General features: G+C 48.6%; 1 protein-coding gene across 2 annotated transcripts in view; it reads right to left on the reverse strand.

Annotated features, from left to right (window-relative positions):
• Nucleotides 1-2109: 2109 nt before the first annotated feature.
• The window catches only part of UST (uronyl 2-sulfotransferase), a 178406-nt gene continuing 167043 nt past the window's right edge, over nucleotides 2110-13472 (reverse strand). The window contains exons 9-11 of one of the 2 annotated variants that reach the window (XM_049800284.1): nucleotides 11031-11090; nucleotides 9927-10482; nucleotides 2110-8959 (exon numbers count right to left, since the gene is read on the reverse strand). In XM_049800284.1, coding sequence (XP_049656241.1) covers nucleotides 10461-10482; nucleotides 11031-11090 — 82 coding nt within the window. In that variant the 3' untranslated portion in view covers nucleotides 2110-8959; nucleotides 9927-10460. Of the gene's footprint in view, nucleotides 8960-9926; nucleotides 10483-11030; nucleotides 11091-12908; nucleotides 13079-13472 lie in introns of those variants that run through there. The other variant, XM_049800285.1, reaches the window with a different exon arrangement.

Consider the following 13472-nt stretch of genomic DNA (forward strand, 5'->3'; position numbering starts at 1 on the left):
CTTCCGGATATCAACTGTGGAAACCATGCCAGCTTCTCCAAAGTAGGTTCTGTTGGTAGCTTGTCACAACTCAGTGGTGACATGAAACTCAGTTTTATTCCTGCATTTTGGAGCAAGTTAAAACACTATTTGATATTTAAGGGGCCTTTGTTCTTTAACACATAGCTGTTTGCCATTGTACTTTGGCAGCTTCTTTAGACACCAGCACAAGAGGGTTGTTTCTGTGGAAGGCTTAAAGTCCTGAATTCCTGCTGCCTGTTTCTGCCGTGCCATGGTGGAAGATGCTGTTGGGCCTTGCCATGTCTGGGTGAATCCGACACGTGCTAGGAGCTCTGGCTCTCTAGCTGCTGCAAGCACGTGCCCTTCTTTCCAAAGTCCTTTCCAATCCTTTTCCCTCTGTGCTTCTGGCCCATGTTCAGACTTCTTCATATACCGCCCATGTCCAAGAGCACTTTTTAAGCAGCACCCAGGTGACCCAGGCCCCCAGCTGCCTCTAAGGTCTGTAGAGAGGCTGGTGTGACAGCCCTATACCTCTTGGTTTAGTTTCTCTCTCCCACCTTCAAAATCCAAGCAGTCCTGCTCACCTCTCTCCTTCTTGTGGTCACCTATCCCCACCTCAGGCACATCATGCTGCTTCCACGCTCATGGTCTCTCAAAGGACTGGTAGCAGAAGTGCATTGCAGGGTGTGCTCCCCAGCAAAGAAGAGAGCTGGTCCCAAGGAGAATCAAAGCCCTCTCCTTCTGCTCAGGAAATTAATTCTGTATATCACGGAGGCCATGAAATATGTGCCTCTCAAAGGCAGACATTGCTAACACGTTCATGCCTAAATCAGGCCCCATTACCATAGACCAGATCTTTCTGATATTCAATATATTGTACCAGCTTCTGCTTCAATAGGGCTCTCTGAGGTCTCAGATGCTGGCAAGTTGCTCTTTAGTACTCGGTGCCATTGATGATTACCACAGTGTGAGAGATGAGTGGCTGCTCTACCCAGATACCACCTCGCTTGCATTTCCATAGCCACGTCAGGAAAACTACAAGCAAAACAGAACACCTTTCAGCACAAATTCCTCTTGTTAACAGGCGACCGTAGTCTTCCCGTAATGTCTGAGCAAGAGACGATCACTGCCACAAACACTTGGGTGTTGCCTCTGGAATTTGGAAGGATGAAATCATCACACGTCCCACCACCCCACTCACTTTGAGACATTTCTGACTAGGCTCATATGATGTGGTTGCCTCCAATTAGAAGGGACCAGGATCAGTGATTCAGGAGGTCATATCCAGTCCTGCAGCCCTTAAATAGTATGGAAAGAGTTAGTCTGAGGTTGCCAGTAGAAGGCAACGATAATTGTTAAAAATGGCTCAGGGCCTGGTAGTGTGTGACTAGGGCAGGAGAGGGGAGATTCTGGTCCCAGCTGTTGCTTAACTCAATTCATGAGTTTTGGCAAATCTTTAATCCCACCGTCCTTTATGTTCCAAGTATGTTTGTCCTCTGGGAGCAATGGCTCTCCCCAGACTCTGTAAGGCCCTGTGATCTGTGTGTATCATTGACTCATGCTGGCTACTGACAGTCAGTCTGGTTCGGCAGCAATATACTGATTGACAGAATGATTCAGTGTCATTAGAAGTGGCCGGCATACAGTGTTGTACTATATACAGTTTTGCATCAGTTGTACCTACATTGAGATGGATGTACTCATCACGTACATAACTATCCCCTTCCTGCAGTTGAATTCTGTCCTGGGAACGTCTCCCTGTAGGATGCAACAGGCACTGTTGCATCTTCTGGTCCAACCCTCTGCAGGGCAGTTACAGATTCAGGAGTATGCTTTTATAATGCAGCTAATTGGTTGGGAAGGCTGCTTTAAGAGCCTTTGTTCCTTTAAAAAACCAAAAGTCAAGCAGTCTAACTGACTACCACAAAACAAAGCCCTTCCTTTCTTTCCCATGTGGGAAACATTAAATACCATCCTCTTGTCCAAACTGGGACAGACCCTTGCACACCTTGGGCACAGAGAGCCTCAAAGGAACTTTCTTACACAGGGTGCTAGACCCAAAATATTTATGCAGAAATATGTTTATGGGTTTGTTTATATTCACACATAATTATGCAGCAGCGAGGCATTTTACAGGCTTGTCCTCTCTCTATCTCCAACAAAGATTGTATTTAACGTCTCAGTGATGTACCAATTCAATGTTTACATCCCTTTTTATTGTGAAAGCAACTGTATGGTGTTTGACAGCAATATTTCCTGTCTGTTATAAGCAGCACCAACAACTGATTTTCATTTCCTTAAAGAAGAAACCCACATTTGTGTTCTCTGAAGGCAAAAAAACCGTATAAAACGTGTTTCCTGAGGAGTAATTTCTGGGCATGATGTGATGCCAGTCTCGAGCCCTGATGCTGAAAATTGTTGTTCTGTAAGTTATTACTGCTAGTTCCTCCTTTAGCCCGCAGATGAGAGTGCACGTAATAATAACTCAGCAGAATAATACATGTGGTAAGATATTCAGTAATATTCAGCTTTACCCATGCATTCTTTCTCCTCTGTTTTTGTACAGAGTTCCCCTTCTTCTTACAGTTAAGCCTGGACATATTTTTCTATTTTAAATTTTCCAATGATTTGTACAAGAGAGTATTAAATTGCTAAAGGGCATATTAAGTATTACAGCTCTGTTAAACTTGAATGAAGCAATGCAAGTCTGGAACGCATTTAATAAATCTGCAGCTTGATAAGCAAACTTTCTTTGCCGAATCTGACATTCCTTTGCACTAATCACCTACGTGAAAGAGCTGCCTGTAATTCTTTTATTCTTTTAACTTTCTTACCCCAGGACTAAAACCAGCTGCAGGCCTCCCCTTCTCTTGGCACCATATAATTTAAAACCCTTTCCATAGCCTTCAGAGGAAGGTGTGCAGGAGCCGGGCGCTGCAGAGCTGTCCACACAGCCTCGCTGGAGCACCCCTCGCTTACATTTTTCCAGCTTTTTTTTTTTTTTTTTTAAAGTTGGAGAATGAACACATAGCATGCTTAGCTCTGAGGAGGACTCACAGTAAGCGTGTGGAAGTTGTATCAAGAAAACACCTATGTCAGCGAATGCAGGGGGAAGAGATCAAACCAGGCCACCCAGAATTGCCTGGGAAAGCTTGGAGACTTAAGACTGATTTATTTTTTTTTAACCTTTTATTTCTTTCATTTAAAAAGCCCGTATGTCATCTCCAGGGCGATTCACCTCCTTAATTTCAGCCACGGGGCCAGTGGCCATTGGATTAGGCTCCATGAGGAAAAGCTTGCGAAAAGTGAAACCGTTACAGTGGCGACATAACTCTTCTAGAAGGCTTTGCATTTCAGTTTCTGCTGGTGGTGTATCGCCCCCCGGCATCTCTCCTTCTCACTCGCTGTACCTTCTCACCTCACAGAGTTGTTCTGGCCTATTTGCTGTGTGCTATGCTTATGTTGACCATATTAAATGAATTAAGTCGGGAAGATTATGAAACCCACTTCAACAGAGCTTTCACCCCTTATGAGGAGTCTGTATAAACTCTCAGACCTGTTGGTAAAACTGTAAAGAGAAAAACCTCCAGGCCTCTATGATGAAAGCTTCTGCTTTCTTGTATCGTATGATAAATAGCCTTATTATAGTCAACACTTCTTGCCTGTGATAGCCTCTTGCACAGCCCTAGACTCACTCTTGATCCTAAACCGGAGGGGAAGGCTGATAATGGCAGAGCATGTACACAGCTACAGTGCTGCCGTGCTCCTGGAAGAGCTCCTGACAACTGCTTTATCCTTAGAGCTGCACCTGTGGCAAGTCAGTGAGCTGAGAAATTCTCTGATGAGATTTAATTCCGCTATTTAACGCCCCCCTTCGCAACATCTCGTAGTAGCTTCATTTTAAGTGATGTGAAGAATGACAATAAAACATGTGAGCACTGTTTTTTCTGGCCCTTCAGCCAACAACACTTCACAAAACAGAAGCACTTTTCTTCGTGGAAGTCTGTCTGCTAGATGCTGCAATGGCTGATGTTGCAGGGCTGGCAAACTCAAGGAGAGTTTCTTAAGTCCCTTGACAGCCGTCAATCAGGACGGCAAAAATCATGGCTGCTGCCTGGGGTGCAGCATGGTGCAGTCGTGTCTACAGGGACTCCCAATTCCTCCTCACCGGGCTGTTAGCAGAATGATGTTTGTGCAACAGCCCGTTTCTCACTGCTCATCCTCTTGAAAGTCTGCCCGGCTGTGAGTCACTGTACCCAGGTACAAGCACAAGAACTCAGCTTCATGCCCAGAAGGAGCTGGAGAACAAGGGAGGAGGGTGAACAGGCAGAGGAGACGTCGGGGTGCCTGCCAGGTAGCAGGCAGGATAGGACACAACCTTTTATACAGGAAGAGAGAAGGACAAATGGCGATGGCAAAACGGTAGCTGCAGGATTGACGGTTGAGTCCTTGAGCTTAGCGAGAGGAAACTGTGTGTCCTTCTCCTTTAACATGAATGTACAGTAAAGGGCCAGGACAGAAAAGGAAACCGGTCTGTGTGAAGAGGGCAAGTACTGTATTGACAGTGGGAGCACAAGGCTCCTCATGCTTTTCTGATGACACGTTTCAACCCAGATCAAGCTCTTTAGGAGCGAGCTGCCTCATGTGTCACAGCCCTCAAATCCTTGGCCTCTGCACTGAGACTACCAACGAGAATGCCAGCTATGATGGTGGGTTTATTTTCACCAGACTGAATGGACTTCCCTCTCATTCCACAGAGAGCACGAGACAGCTGTAAGTTAGCAACAGCTTTTCCTTGGAGAGGGGCCCGAGGCACAAGATTTAAACCACCTAATCTCTCTCTGTGCCCGTGTCCCAGGATCTATGTTCTGTCCGGACCAAAATAGCGAACAAGGAACCACGGGCGAGTTCACCTAATGATAATTGCCCGTACCCTGTATGGTGCGGCTTGCTGGAGGAGAGGCAATAGGAAGGGGTGAAAGCATGGGGGGACGGGACACACGGACACACGCAGGCTCCTGTTTAACGCAAGGTGCTAGGAAGAGACCTGGGCTCCCGTTCCTAAGCGTGAGACTGGGTAAGCCACGTGCTTCTAAACGTGCCCAGCAAAGCTGGGATTATAATAGTGAACGATCTCTCAAGGGAGTGAGAGGGTTTAGGCTATTCATCTTTTCTGAGCTTTGATGTCACCAGAAGAAAGGTACCATCTGTGCAGAAGTTTAACTTGTTCTTCCCACTGCCAGAAGTCCACGGGAATATGTTTTTGCAGGTCTGACGTTTGTTCGGCAAAGACTGTTACAGCCCCAGCCCGGTAAGGACGTTTCACACACTTGGTTTCTTTGGTTGGCTCTTGAAAGCGAGCTGTATGTTACCATTCCAGTATGCAGCAAGGCGCCTTCCTCTCTCCTCCAGCAGCGAGCCCGTCCTTGCTGCCATCTCCAGAGACGTGGCCACTCCTTGGCTTTCCTCTTCTAAAGCCCTGCCGCATTTCACACCACCTCCCGCCGGTAACCTCTTGCCTTTCTCGGTGCCTGGATGCTCGCTGCCTTCCAGAACCGTTCGTTTGGCAGCCCCGGCTCCGTCTGGGCCCCCTCAGGCTTCTTCTGCCCACAAGCCGGTCCTCCCTCCTCCTCCTCCTCGCCGGCTGCCCCGGTCCTGCCGCGGCCCTGCAGGTACCCGGGGCCCGGCAGCTGCAGACGGGAGGGACCGAAGCAAGCCGGGGGTGCTGCCGGCCCCGAGCCACGGCCGAATAAAAGCGCTAATCCGAGGCGAAACCGCGCAGCCAGCTCCGACAGCGAACTTCCCGAGGTTGCTCGGTGACCCGGAGCCAGCCCCGGGGCCGCTCCCCCGCCTCGGGGGCCGGGGCCGGGGCCGAGCGGCGGCGGGGGCTCGGCGGGAGCGGGGAGGGCCGCGGCCGCCGCTCCGGCTCCCTCTAGTGCCCGCCCGGCTCCGGGCCGGGGGAGAGGCCCCGGCTGAGCCGGTACGGCTCCCCAGGGGAGCCTCCTCCCAGCCGGCTGCCGTTCTCCCGGGCTGCGGCTCGGCAGGCGGAGGGAGGGCCCCGCCGGGCCTGGGCCGAGGGCGCGGCTGGGTTCGTCCCCTGCCCTCAGCTGCGGGGAAAAAGTAAGGGTCCGCCCCAAAACCAGACAAAGAGGGTAAGGGGGAGAGGAAGACCTTCGCCCCGGCACGAAGAATCATTGGTTCGCTTCCCCCCGCTTCTCAGGGTAGAAGCTATTCTTCCTGAAACAGGATGTTGGGCCGGGGAGAGGTAACACAAACACGGATTCTTTGAAAGCTTGCCGCCCGTATCTGCGGAGCGCAGGCTCCGCGCTGAAATGCGGAGAGCCATGAGGTGCGGGAACAAGGGACCGCAGCAGCAGCGGGAGGAGGAAAAACCCTCCCTCTGGGAAAAGCGAGGCAGCCCAGAGCCTCCCTTGACTTCAGCACTTCTTTTTGGAGAAGCAGAGGGCACGAAGTTGAGGTTGAGAGGTGAAGAAAACCCTTAAACAATCCTGATACTGACCGGTTGCTAGAAGAACGCGTGGAAGAGTATTACGGGCAGCCTTGCTTCCTTTCATAAATGTGCAGTATTAGTTAATTTGCACCAGCAGTGGCCTTCGCTGATGACAACCAAAAGGAAGAAAGGATCCCGTCTCTACTCACCTCCCCCCAGATCAGCTCCAGCACCTGAAGGGCAGCGGCTTCCAGGGTTATTAAGCAGTTTCACCTGGAACCCATCACTAGGTCTGGGTCTGAGTCCTTTCCCTGTTGCTGTGCGCTCCTGTTTTTTATCAGATGTGGGCTTTTCGTGAAGCGTGCCTACAGCAGAGGGGCAGGGAGAGCGGAGCCAGAGAGGCTGTGACTGGCCTTTCTGCCAGCTCCCTTATGGATATCCAGCTGCTTAATAACACCTGCACTGGGATTATCTATCCTTGCCTCCCCTTGTACAGCATTCTGCTCCTTACACTTCACCACGCACCTCACCTCTTTTCTGGTTTCTCTGCTGTGGTGTCCAAACTTCTTTCAAACTTTATAGAAGCAAAACCCTTCTGCGTTTCATGTCCAAAAACCCTGTGGAGCTCCAGAAGGCCGTAGTTAAGTGTTTTGAAGCTATATACACATACCTGTGTATGTTCCTATACAGGGCAGAAACCTAACACGTGATAACTGCATGTAACTGTAGGGCTACGGTGGGAACTTGCCATGGCTGCGTGTGCCAGCCTGGTTTTGCTCCACCTGGTTATTTCAGATTGCAGTTCCCTTTAGGGTGGCACCTTCACGCAGGCTCCATTGGCCCTGAGCAAATAGCAACAACCATTTAGACAGTCTCCAAGCCTGAAGTCCCAACAGCTAATGTGGCGCTTCCCCAAGAATGAGCTACCAAGTCCCTGTACAAGCTCCAGGGCTTGTGCACACCCGTTTCTCTGCCAGGTCTCCTCTTGAGCAATGCAAATGGGAATGATGAGTAAGGGAGCAATACCTTTTGACTCACTGGACTAAAGCAAACTGCTTTTGGAGCGATGGGGTGGAGAAAGCAATGGATACTTGGGTTTGGCTTGGCTTACTATTTTTTCTAAAAGGCTGTTCAGTCTAAACTGAAATGACTGGCATGCACTGGAGGGCAAGGAAGAAGAAAAAGCTAGCTACGCCCAGCCATCGAGCACTGCAGTCTAGGCTGCCTCAGCAAGAGGCTCCTGCAGTTTAAGCTGCACTCATCCACTTCTTGCATAAGGTTTCCTCTGCATATGAAGCATTTTTTTGGTTGGTTTCAGTTGCAGCATCTACTACTGAGTTGAACATTAACACTGTGAGGTAAACACATTATTATAATTACTATTAGTCATTACTATTACTGTTTGATCCTAAATGTTGACTGTAAGAGGAGTCTTCCAGGATATGACGTGACACTGCCGGCTTCACAGTACATCAGGCCTGGCCAAAACCTGAAGGGATATTTGGGGGAAGGTGGGGATTACCTATCCTATTTCAAATTACTTTTCACAGCTCACTATCTGGCAGGAAAATGAGGAGGTTTTTCCCCACGTAAAATTTCCTCAGGGAAATTCTCCGTGCCTCCTTTTTATTTCCAGAGGACTATAAACCAGTGCAAAGTCCCCAAGTGGTTTAGAGAGCTACATCCCGCTGCCTTCCAGTGGTACCTGGGCTCCTTGCTGGTGCCCAGGACTGACACAGAAGGAGGGAGGTGGAGGCTGAAGCACGCTGGGCAGTTGCACCTCAGCTGGATTTTGAGTGGTCTGGGGCTCTTGCCGCTGGGATCGGTGGGAGGCAGAGGAGCGCAATTCCTGCCTGTAGAGACTGCACGTAAATCAGGCAAACAGCACAGGCGTTTGGGTTTGCGAAGTCTGGCTCCACCGCAGCTATTGTGATCCCTGTTATTCAGGAATTCTACAAAACCGTACCAATTCTCATAAAAGTTTTGCAGAGTAGATAAATACTACACTCCGGCCTTTGCAGCAAAGGGAAAAGGAAAGCTTTAAGCAATTAGGCCAGGCCACACAGCGATTCGGCAGCAAGCCGGGCCGCCTGCTGTGTGGGGCTCCCGAGGCAGCCGGGCCGCTGCGTCCTCTTCTGCCGCCGGCGACAGCACCGGCACGGCTGCGGCAGCCCAGGCAGCAGCCGTAAAGGGGGCCGGGGTGGGGGACCACGTACATTTTTTAAGGAAAGAAAGGGCCTAACCTTCCTCATGTTAGCAAGGAGCAGCAGCTTGCTTAAAAGATGCTGACCTGCGGCTAAATGCATTTTCCCTGGATTGCTCCAGTAAGCTTTGCTATCTATTTTGCGCTTTTCTATCTGTTTTGCAGAGAAGTTAGAAGCTCTTAACTTCAGTCAGAGCTGTTCTTGGCCAAGGTTTTGGCGACGCCTCCGTTCCCTTTCCCGTCAGAGAAATGGGTTGGATCTCATCTCGCCTTCCTTGCAGGAGCCGGCTGCCATGGTGCTCTACCTACAAAAGATGAAAATGCTTTAGGCTCCTTTGGGGTGACTGGTACCTGCCCATGAGGGATCAGAGTAAGTTTGAGAAGAGCCCCCTTCCCCCAGGCAAAAAGAGGACATTCCCTTTTCTTTCTGAGAAGCAAAAAGCTTTTTTCCTTTGACTCAAAAGATACTGTTTTGGAAAATCAGATCTGATTGCATAATAATTCCATCTCCTTCTCCCAGTTTTGGAGTGATAAGACATGCACGATGCTGCTTGACACTGTGATATTTAAAAGACAAAGTAGGGGTCAAATTTGCTGAACATTTTCCAAATTCCAGTGAGGTTTATCACAAAGAGCCCCATGCACGGACCCAACTGGCGTGACTGACAAGGGCTGGATTGTGGAGTCACTAGAAAGCTCAGTTTCCAGCCAGCGCTGATGGGCCAAATCACGTTCTTTGAGGCGAAACCTGCTGGAAAGCTACAATTATGCAGAGACCCCAGGGAGTTTTCACAGCAGAGTTTCTGACAAGAAACCCCATTGTGAGGAGCTGGGTTTTCATGCTTCAAGGAGCAACTGTCCTCTATCAGCACCGTCCTGCCTGCGTCTGGTGAGAAACAGCCTGGAGCTCAGCCCCCCGTGGGGCGGGCAGGCAGGAGGCTGCTGCTCTCCCTCCCTTGCACCCCGACATCTCCCCTGGATTCCTCCAGCCTCCTTGGAAGAGGCGCTGCCGGGCTCTCCTTGTCAGCTTTCTGTCCCAAGAAGCGCAGGAAGAAAGGTTTTTCCCACAGCAAGTGCTGACAGGACTAGCATGAACTTGTCCAAGGGAGATTTGGCAGAAATGCCCACCAGCTAGCTACGACTGAGAAACTGGCTCCGTTTCTCTCGCCCTGCTCAGACACCGGCCTCCGGGGCTGCTGCCGACACGGAGCGTCTCTGCTCACGTCGGAGGACTGACACTGCGGAGACTTCTTTGCACCCTGATGCACTCACCTGCCAGCGCATTTCAGCCTCCTGGCCCGAAGCCAAAGGGGACGGATTTGGTATTGCTAAGCCTCAGTTATTTCAACAGAGACAGGCCGGGACTCGCCCTAATACTCAGAGCAGAAACTAGATCTGGAGCAGGAACAAAGCTGACACCTGCAAGGTGGGCTCAACCTCAAGAGCCTTCCCCCAGTATCAAAGTTTAGAGCAAGGCTCAGCAGCTCATGCTCCTCCACAAAGCACGGGCGCTTGGACAGAGGAGTTTGGATTATGTCCGCGTTTGCTCAATCTTCCTTAAGATGCTCCCCAGAAGACGTAGGCAAACGCTTCAACGATGTGTACTGTCCAGGTAAGGGAGGGACTGGGAGGAGATGACGGGAAAGCACCAGATCTCTCAGCTGAGAGGCATATACCCCTGTCTGAGAGCTGGAGAAGCCTTCTGGTTTATGGATGCACCAGACAAAACCAACTACTTGGTGAGCTGAGCAAGAACCGTCTTTTCACTCCGTGTCGGTGTAGGTTGCTGAACAGTAAGGCACTGCTTCATGTTGTGGGTTTCCAAGCACTGTGGGAAACCAAAGGAGAACACAACTTAGACTACATACATGAACACTGGTTTGATGACTTTTCAGGTAGTCTACAAGCACCACATACTGCAGGAGAAAATGTGACCATATTCTTGCGAATAGCTAAATTTGCAAGATGTGACTTCATCTACCCATCTATCTGCTCATCTGCTCTTACTGCTACAGAATCACCTTTCCCAAACACAAATCTGCCTTGCAGCCATGCCATTTCTGCAGGTTTTTGTTATGCAACTAAACAGGTAAGACTAGGAATTAATCTTTGTCCCAAAGGGACAAAAATAGTCTGCTGAAGGGCTAAAAAGTCATTCATATTGAGGAAGTTACCTGAAAAGTCTGCAGAGTTTTAGGAAAAGATAAGGGGAGACAACTCCATGTAACTAAAATTTTCCATGGTACTTGTTTTGCCTTCTAAAATCTAGGACTGATTTTAGAGCAGGAAAGGAAGTTCAAGGATTAAGACACTTTGCTAAATTATAATCAGTGTTTTTTCACAACCTTCCTGTGTGACATTGGGAATATCACTTACCCACTTGCTGTATCCATTCCCAATGTATGAAATGGGGATAACAGCACTTCTTTACCTCCACTGTGGATCAAAAGGATAAATATATTAAATCATTTTCCAAGATGCTCAGACAATATGGTTAGTGAAGAAATGCTCTACACAGATTGACCTTGGGAAACACAGCAAATATGGCCTATGGTTTGTTCAAATACAAACAAATGGAGAAAGTGAAAATGAAAAAGGCTCACGGCTCTTCAGTGAGGCATAGGTGCCTCATTGCCTGCTGCTTCTTCTAGCACATCTCTCCAGCATGATCTTGGGAATCTTGTTGTCTTTGAGCAATCAGAGACTAACGACTACAGTTGATTTGCCCTCCGTGAGCTTACCACCACACAAACTAGATTGGAGGCTCCAAGAAGAGAAATTCCCATGCGCCGTGGGAAGCCATACCCTGGACTGTTGCTCTTGTGTCTGCCACAGACTCTAACCGCCTCTGTTTCTCTCCTGCACCCAAAACGGAGAGAATCATGAGTTCAAAACTGGGAGATGCAACTGGCCTTTGCTACCTGACAATGATCCCATGAGCCCTGAGGTTATCCAAAGTCTCCTGTATCGCCCTGGCCTGGTAAATGAAAACTACAGGAATGCTTTCCCTTGTGGCACAGGAACTAAAAATTACTCGGCCAGTAGCAGTACCGCTGTGCTGAGAAGGATTCGTTTCACTCAGCTCATTACTTGCACTCAACCTGGAGAGAGGTCGGCTGAAGGATCAAATCTATGTCTCAGATCAGCTCCTGCACATCAGGTGCAGGTACAGGCTGAATGCTTACACTCTGCCAGGTTTCTGAGATAAAGCAGCAATTTGGAAGGGCATGGATAAAGCCCCCCGAATGCTAACTTAATACAAATCACAAATCTGAAGCAGCATTTCATTTTGAAGCGTGGTCTCAAGTTTTCCAGATGAGCCAAAGCCATAAAGAGAGTGAGCAGTTGGTGTAACGCTTCTGCTGGGTGCTCTATATTATCCTAGTGTTTAGACCATTATTCTTAACCCTGAACAGCATTGCCTCCGTGTACTCCTGCTAATCTCTACTTTTCACAGCACCAATTCCCCTGTGGTGTAGCAGAATTCTTTGCCACCAGCCTTTTTGCCCATCGGATCCAAAGAAGGGAACAGGATGGCAAGTTTGCATAAAGCACACTCCTACCACGCCTGCCTGACAGCAGTGGCATTAACTTACCCTTTCAGCCACAATCAGTTAAATACAAAACCAGACTTGCATTCTTCCTTTACATACTCAGAAAAGGAAATCCACATGTTTATATTCAAAACCCACATTCAAATATACCACTGGTCAAATCTTACCATCTTAAGGTGTCTGACAGGCCAAATCTGTCTTTGCAGAAAACCTCCCCCCTTCCCCATCCCCTGTTGCCCCTAGAACAACCTTCCACCCCATCTCCAGGCTCTTCTAATATGACAGCATCAGACACTGGTGCTGGGACGCAACTGTTACGGTGTGCTGGTGCTTCCACTACACACAGCTATTTTCTAAAGCTTACAACTGAGCTTTGAAGTTCACTTCATGCTGCAGCTTGGCATCCAGTACCATTTCTGGGCAAACCGAAGAAAATGTATGACAGTTTTTCAGTCGCAAGTGACACATCAGCAACTGAGTTATGCGGTTGAGATTTAACTTTTGACCTTCAAAATAAGATCCCTTCCATCCACTTCTAACATTTTGCAGGGGATTTTTTCACCCCCCAGTGCCTGTTTCTCATGGAGCTGCCTTCCAGCACCTTTCCCACCATACCTGTGGGCACCCAAGCAGAGCCTCCCTTGGGACAGACAGACCCTGCAAAAGTGGTCCCAGTGATTCCAACACCACTAGACAGGCACTTCTTGGTACCACGCTTGGTAACACCTTTCTTGTTTTTCCCACAGAGTCTGTGGATGGAGGTCTATACGGAACAACGCTCAGTTCTCTTCTCTGGTCTTGGCTCATGCAAGCAGATTGATCGACAGTGTTTTATATGTTTGCTGAGCTCTTTGCAATAAAGGCTGATTCCTTAAAAAAAAAAAAAAAAAACAGAAGGAATGCTGTGGTATTGTATTACAGTATTCTAGCTCTCAAAAATGCTGCTGTGTTGTTTTAGGCTATGGTCTAACGTCACAGATGTTCCCTTTCTGAAAATGGAGGGAAAGATCAAAGCACCATTACTCTTAACTGGGAACTTTATTTTTTAAGAGGATGTAGAACTTTATTCTTTGGTGGACGATGTTTTTTCATTTGATAAGAGGACCCAAGTTGGCGTGCAGTGTGGTTTCCTTTGTTAGTCAAAACAATCTACCTTTAGATTAAATATTTTTATTACATGAAGAATTGAAAGGAGGAAGAATTCAACAGCTGAAATCCACAGATCTGTTCTCCAATATTTAGAACTTGTGGTTTTTCTGTCTTT

Source organism: Accipiter gentilis, chromosome 5 (assembly GCF_929443795.1).
Source record: "Accipiter gentilis chromosome 5, bAccGen1.1, whole genome shotgun sequence".
In the NCBI taxonomy this organism is placed as follows: domain Eukaryota; kingdom Metazoa; phylum Chordata; class Aves; order Accipitriformes; family Accipitridae; genus Astur; species Astur gentilis.